General features: G+C 42.5%; 1 protein-coding gene across 1 annotated transcript in view; it reads right to left on the bottom strand.

The window, feature by feature from the left end:
* Nucleotides 1–5,072: 5,072 nt before the first annotated feature.
* Nucleotides 5,073–7,500, bottom strand: part of LOC143040757 (glycine receptor subunit beta-type 4-like) — a gene marked incomplete in the record, with an annotated part of 239,205 nt that continues 236,777 nt past the window's right edge. The window contains 1 exon segment of the mRNA XM_076212160.1: nt 5,073–5,782. Within this exon segment, the coding sequence (XP_076068275.1) occupies nt 5,609–5,782 (174 nt within the window).

Genomic DNA, 7,500 nt, shown 5'->3' with positions numbered 1-7,500 from the left:
GACAGTTCAACTCTGCCGTGTTCCTTCATGCCAACCAAGAAGACCACAGAATAGATTGGGATAATGCCGCTATTATATTCAAACCCCAATGTAATTTTCGTGGGAATATTGTGGAATCTTCCTTAATCAAACATTTTCCTAACTTTAATACCTCAAAAGGTCAGTGGCCCCCAGATTGCATTACGAGGATAGTAGTCAGTAAATCAATGTCAAGAGTGGTCGGACAAAATACCACTAATTGTCCAACTTTGACCCAACCACAACAAGGGCATGTAATCTGAGTGCCCCCCCCACACACACACACATTTCCCCGTCCCCTTTTCTGTACGCCTCACTTCCTCATTTATACTCGTACTCTATCTTCTTGTGACCATTCTGCTGAAGAGGACTACAGATAGTATTCGAAATATACGAATTTCCTGTACTTCTGATATTATTTCTCCGATAGTGGGTTTTAAGTGTATATTTACAAATGTGTTAAAACATTACAGTTTCCCATATATATATATATATATATATATATATATATATATATATATATATATATATATATATATATATATATATATATATTCATTTAGGTGAGGGTCAAGTAATAAAATAGATAAGTAAACAAATAAACAAAATAGATAAATAAATGGATAAAGAATTTAAGAGGCCATTTAAGTGACCAATTAAGAGATCATTAAAGAGACCAGGTAAGGAACCAATTAGAGGACCATTTAAGGACTAAGGGACCAACTAAGGGACCAACTAAGGGACCAGCTAAATAACCAATTAATTGACCAAGGAGCCTATTAAAGGACCACTTCAGGAACCAATTAAAGGATCACTTAAAGGACCAATTAAGGGATCAATTACGGGACCAACTAAGGGGCCAGCTAAGGGACCAATTAAGGGACAAGTTCAGGGACCAACAAAGGGATCAGTTGAAGGACCAACGACACCATTTCCCAGAGTGGAAAGCCCTACAACTCAGACCAATTGGCGTCATCACGTAATCCTCATTAGCCGAGTGGCACTCAGATCAACGACGAAACATCCAAGTGCCTCGCCATGGTGCCATTGCCTCAAGGGTTCTAGAATCTAGTAAAGGGGATGAGCTGTGACACCATGGCTGATATAGTGACCTGCCCTCTAGAAATGGCTTCTAGAATCAGTTTCTCGTTTCTAGAACGTGATTTCTGTTGACATGCCTTCTAGAATTTTTTTCTTGAAAGAAGTTTTTTCCTTTCTAGAATTCGAATTGTGTTGACATGCCTTCTAGATTTCTACCAACTCCAAGACTAGTCAGCTAAGCCACGGAATTTAAGACTTCAGACGAATAAAGTCGACTGGAAGTACAACGAAAATAGTCCTTATTGCCACTTGGCAAAAAGGCTTTGGGTGTTCGAGGGGACATAAGGACTCTACGCCAGGAGGTGCTGAGTTGCTGTGGCAAAAGTCGTCATTTTTGCCCTATTTTGCTTTCTGAGGACTGTATGGGCAGTTTACTGGGACTCGAACCCGGGACCTGGATGATGCGAGACCAGTACGCTTTCGGTTATGCCACTCATGGATAATACTCAGTGAAGAAAACATAGTGGACCGATTTGGTCTAGAACCGGAACAAGTTTACTAATCAGTTAGGTATATTTTCATTAGGGTGATATTTTTCTAGAAAATTTTGAATTTCATCCCATTTTCCATTTACTCGATTCGGATTAGTCGAAAACCGATATTTCGGTCGACTACCGGATCAAAAAAATTCTCAAATTTTTGGGTCGAGAACCGAATTGTTCGACTTGAGATGTTCGAAAACCGGAGACCTACTGTATTCGGTTCGACAGTTGAGCGACGAACCAACGCCGGAGGTAATGTGATCCCGGTCAAGATGTTCAGCTTGGGAACCCAAATGCATAATACAATAGTATAGCGTTTGCCATAATACAATAGAAATAAATTTTACAACTAAAAAGACTCTTCATAACTCCAATTTTGTCAATATTGATTAGTCTGATTCTAAACTGGATAGTTTAAACCAACTGAGTTAGTTTTAGGATACTCTAACTAGAATCGTTCCCTTAGCTGGTTAGAATCGTTTAGAGGTAGTCAAATATTATATGCATACATAACTACACACACGCACATATATAAATATGTATATATATATATATATACATATATATTGCATGCGTTGTTAAAGTCAACAGCTGAGATAGCATTATTCTGTTTATAGAATATCTTTTCTATGTTACGCACTAATGTGCGGTCGTCTGGATGCAGATTTCCGAGTAGGATACTGAAGTCCATGGTGTTTTCCTCTAGACGTCTTTCGGCTCTAATTAGCCATCTTCAGGAGGTGTTGTCTGGTTGAATTGTTGACAGAGAATTCTGGAATTCTGGAATTCAAGAAAAGACCACCTCGCCTGCGCGGGATCGGGTTTTGTGGGAGGGGAAGAACGTCTGTTAGAAAATGAAATGATAGTAGTGTATAAAAGAGGGCTATTGCCACCGGGCGAATCGCGAGCAATTAGGGGCTAGATTGTTGTCATGGCATAGGAGGACTTGACCAGGAGCTTGGAGGGAAGCGGCCGACGCCGGAGGTTAGGAGATTGGGATTACCAACGGGGTTAGGATCACCAACGAAAGTTTAGAAAATGGTAGGAGGCGTAGTAGTAGAGAAAGGTGGAAAAACGGAAAAATCTTTAGTGGGAGGTAAACTGAAATGAGAAGATGTAGTAGAAGAGAAAGTTAGAAAGGAAGCGAATTTTAGTCGAAGAAAAAGTAAGTGGTTATGTTTGTGCGTGATTTGTGGCTCTGTTCGTGAGAGGTGTATGTGTGTATCTTACGAGAAGTGAGTTGATTTCACTTTCCGCGTGTAGAGGGCGAACCTGATAAGCCACAGGTGGGGCGAGCGACCCCTGATTATCCCCAGGTTTTGGGTTTGAATTCCTTTTAGAGTTGATCAAGGGGCGGAGCGAGGGGGGCAGACGGGCGGTGTACACCCGCCTGCCGACGTCAACGAGAGATCAGTGACCAGAACGGGAGCGGCAAGGAGATAACTCCCCGCCGCCATCGCTGGCGAGGGCGAACCTGATAAGCCACAGGTGGGGCGAGCGACCCCTGATTATCCCCAGGTTTTGGGTTTGAATTCCTTTTAGAGTTGATCAAGGGGCGGAGCGAGGGGGGGCAGACGGGCGGTGTACACCCGCCTGCCGACGTCAACGAGAGATCAGTGACCAGAACGGGAGCGGCAAGGAGATAACTCCCCGCCGCCACCGCTGGCGAGGGCGAACCTGATGAGCCACAGGTGGGGCGAGCGTTGTCTGTTTATCCCCAGACTGGGTTTGGAATTCAGAAGAGTAGATTCAGTGGCGATGCGAGGGAGGGGCAGACGGGCGGGTGTTGTATGGTCTCTTTCCTTCCAATCACGACTCTGAAAACAGAGAATTACGCGATTGGGAATTGTGTGTAAATGTCAGAAGTGTAAACTCGCTCACCAGCGTCAGCGAGAGGCCAGCGTTTGGTTGCGGGCCGGTCGGACAGAAAGGTGTCCCAAGTCTCTCCGTCAACCAGCCCGCGGTCAGATTGGGCGTACTGAGAGAGACGATTGGGCCTCTGCTTTGCTAGCGAGAAAGTGTGCATGTGCCTCTTTTCTTCCAAGCACTACTCTGAAAACAGAGATTTACGTGACTTGGGAAATGTGTGTGTGTATTTGTATTGGTGTAAACCCGCCTGCCGACGTCAACGAGAGGTCGGCCATGCCAGACCGGCGGCAGCTAGGAGATATATATCTCCCAGCCACCACCGGCCGGCGATGATACTTGGAGCTTGTAGAGAGAGCTGGTCGAAGAGACGTCCGACCTCTAGGAGCGGTGTGTTGAATCTCAACAGACAGAGAATGACGCGGTTTGATCGTGTGGCGGTATATATCGGCGGAGAGCGGAGTGCCCAAACGTCCGCCCGCCAATCAGCGCGCGGGGTGCATCCTCTGTCTTCTCGTTGGTAACGACGTTTCAGGTTGCTGTTGTATATTAATAGCGGGTTTTTTATTGTAAATTAGCACCGCTTCTGTCATCTTTAGTCTTCTGGTGTCATTATTTCTTTCAATGACACCAGAAGACTAAAGATGACAGAAGCGGTGCTAATTTACAATAAAAAACCCGCTATTAATATACAACAGCAACCTGAAACGTCGTTACCAACGAGAAGACAGAGGATGCACCCCGCGCGCTGATTGGCGGGCGGACGTTTGGGCACTCCGCTCTCCGCCGATATATACCGCCACACGATCAAACCGCGTCATTCTCTGTCAACAATTCAACCAGACAACACCTCCTGAAGATGGCTAATTAGAGCCGAAAGACGTCTAGAGGAAAACACCATGGACTTCAGTATCCTACTCGGAAATCTGCATCCAGACGACCGCACATTAGTGCGTAACATAGAAAAGATATTCTATAAACAGAATAATGCTATCTCAGCTGTTGACTTTAACAACGCATGCATTACTAATGGCCTACTTCCAAAACATATATTTATATGCATATATGTATATGTATATATATATATATATATATATACATATGTGTGTGTGTGTGTGTGTGTGTGTGTGTGTGTGTGTGTGTAAATACACGCAGAGTTGAAGTGGTTAAGCAAAATTTCTGGACCATAAATTAGATCCCCGCTTTTGTTTCAAGTCCGGTGGCTTCAAAGAGTTTCGACGATTTTTTTTTTTTTTTTTTTTTGTCCTTCTTGGTTCATTTTTTTTTTTTCAATACTCGATTTCAACTACGTATCCCTATTTTTGGTCACTGTTCTTTGTCTTTTTTTCGCCCACGTCTAGTTAAGTCATCTTTAGTCTAGAGGAGATAAAAACCGCAGAATAGTTCCTCCCACGCCTCCTTTGCTCCTTGACCATCACAATCACTTTTTGAACGAAGCACATTGGGTAGAGGAAGTCTGTAGAGGTTACAAGTCAATCGCTATCGGTCAGGGAAGAAAGGAGGCGTGGCCTAATTCGAAAAGACCGCACCGCACACAGAGGTCAGCACTCGTGGGAAATCCAGCAATCACTCTTCAGTCCATAGACAATAGTATCAGCACCACTTCTGGTCCAGAAGAACTTGCAGCACTGGCAGATGCTGAAGACAGTTCTCGCATATCGAAGATTCCATGATAGAGTTTCCACTAGTCCAAGAAAACTAGCAGATGCTGAAGACACAGCTTCCCGTAGACATCAGCAGGTACGGTGAAGCTCCCGTGGAAGAGCTTTCACTAGTCCAGGACAACTAGAAATACTAACAGACGCTGAAAACACAGCTTCCCGTAGACACCATCAGGTATGACGAAGATCCTGTGAAAGAGCTTCCACTAGTCCAGGACAACTAGCAACACTAGCAGATGCTGAAAACACAGTTCTTTTTTCTCCTGCCTAAACAAACTAGCAACATCAGGGGACGCAGAAGAAAACTCCAGGACGCATGGCCCTTGTAGTCTAGAGAAGGTCCAGGACAACCAGCAACACTAGCAGATGCTGAAGACCCAGTTCTCTTTCTTCTGTGTAGACAAGCTACCAACATCAAGGGACGCAGAAGAAGACTTCAGGACGCACGGCCCCTGCAGTCTAGAGAAGATAGTAACACCAGTAGAAAACGTTGAAGATCCCGAAGGAGAGTGGGAAGATCACTCGACACCACTCGTCGATCTTGCGAGCTCGGACCTTGTTGGTCTGTGTGAGGGCCTTGACGAACTGCACCGGCAGAGCGCTCAGCTCCTCCGGGGCGGGTTTGTTACCCTGCTGGGGGAAGTAAAAGACAAGTTATGGTCACTTGGGACACGATTCCTTAAAAGCAAAAGAAATGGTAATAATAATCCATCGTAAGCTTTAAGAGTGTTGGACAAATGACTTTCCTTTTGAGGGAATCGGATTGAGGCACTGAGACCTGAAGTTTGAGGCCTGAGACCTGAGGTTTGAGGCCTGAGACTTGAGACTTGAGGTCTGGTGTCCTCAATGCTGTACATGCTGATGAGTTTACCTCACCAAGGGCTAAAAATCTTACAGACCTCAGCTCAACGCCCTCAAAGAGAAAGTAATTTATTCAATTTGTCGGAATGAAAGTACATTTAGGAGTTATGCTTAAAAACGTGCATTGCTTATGTTATATTCTGAACTGCATCCTGCTCCACCTGGGCAATCTAACTAAAGAGAATAAAATTATAGCTTAAGTTAACTATAACTGTAGTAAAGCTATATTTAGCCACAGAGAAATATAGATGAAATATAGATTGTGATGAGGAGTCTACGCCACGAGGCGCTGAATAGTTGCGGCCGAAGCCGTCATCTTTGCCCTATGCGTTTGGACTGTCGGGGGTAGATATCAGTCACTGCTGGGAATCGGAGAGGAGGGCTAGATTCGAACCCATAATTGAACAAATGCGACCCCAGTACTGATTACGTCACCAGTACACGACAGAAATACAATAGGGAAAGAAAAGAAAGAATCTGTAACCAGATCAACGCGGAAAATGAAATAAAAAGTTATATATAAAACATACATATAATAAATAATGATAATGATAATAGTAATCCAACGGTCGAGCTTACAAGTATCTGGGAAAAATAACTTCGACGAACGTGGATGAAGACATCTTAGGACACCATCTGTATAGCAAAAAGACATCCCAAATAGTTATACAACACAGAGAACTAAGTCAAAATTAATATCTAAACCACGTAGTTATACAATGTAGGAACTTAGATTAATCTTCTTTCTGAATGCTTAAACTTAAACCACGATGACAGCCATACAAACACACTAACGCCAAGCAATAAAGCATAATTTGAACAACATCAAGACAAACTTCCCATGCAAGTGCACACTGAGTCAAAGGATAAAGCAAAGAAGCAGAACAAAGTGAAGATGTCTCAGAGGTATGACCGTTAAATACTGTTAAATACCGTTAAAATCGTTAAAAAACGTAAAGAGTATACCTACCGTTTGCTGCGGAATGATTACTTTGCATATTGTATGATAAATCCTGTATATATTGTAAATTGTAAGATGCGTGTTGTATACTGTTGTCATTATATACCGTATACTGTACAGTGAATAGTGTATCTTGTATATTATTTGCTGTATTTTATATATTGTATTTGTAAGGTGCATGTTGTATACTGTATATTGTTATTCTATATTGTATCTTGTATAATGCAGAGTGTACATTGTATAGCATATGCTGTATTTTGTATATTGTAAGGTGTATGCTGTATATTGTATATTATTATTGAATACTGAATATTGTATAGTGAATATTGTTTATTGTATAGTATATGCTGTATTTTATACATTGTATATTGTAAACAGTATGGTGCACGAGTATATTGTTACCGTATACTGAATATTGATTAGTGAATATTGTTTATTGTATACTACATATGATATGCTGTATATTATATATTATAAACTAAATAGTGTATATTGATATTGTATACTGCAGGGTGGCAAATCAGTCGAT

This window comes from Oratosquilla oratoria, chromosome 29 (genome assembly GCF_046742065.1).
Source record: "Oratosquilla oratoria isolate Oo_2021 chromosome 29, ASM4674206v1, whole genome shotgun sequence".
Classification (NCBI taxonomy): domain Eukaryota; kingdom Metazoa; phylum Arthropoda; class Malacostraca; order Stomatopoda; family Squillidae; genus Oratosquilla; species Oratosquilla oratoria.
The sequence above is the reverse complement of the archived record's forward strand: the minus strand, read 5'-3'. Positions and strand labels throughout refer to the sequence as shown.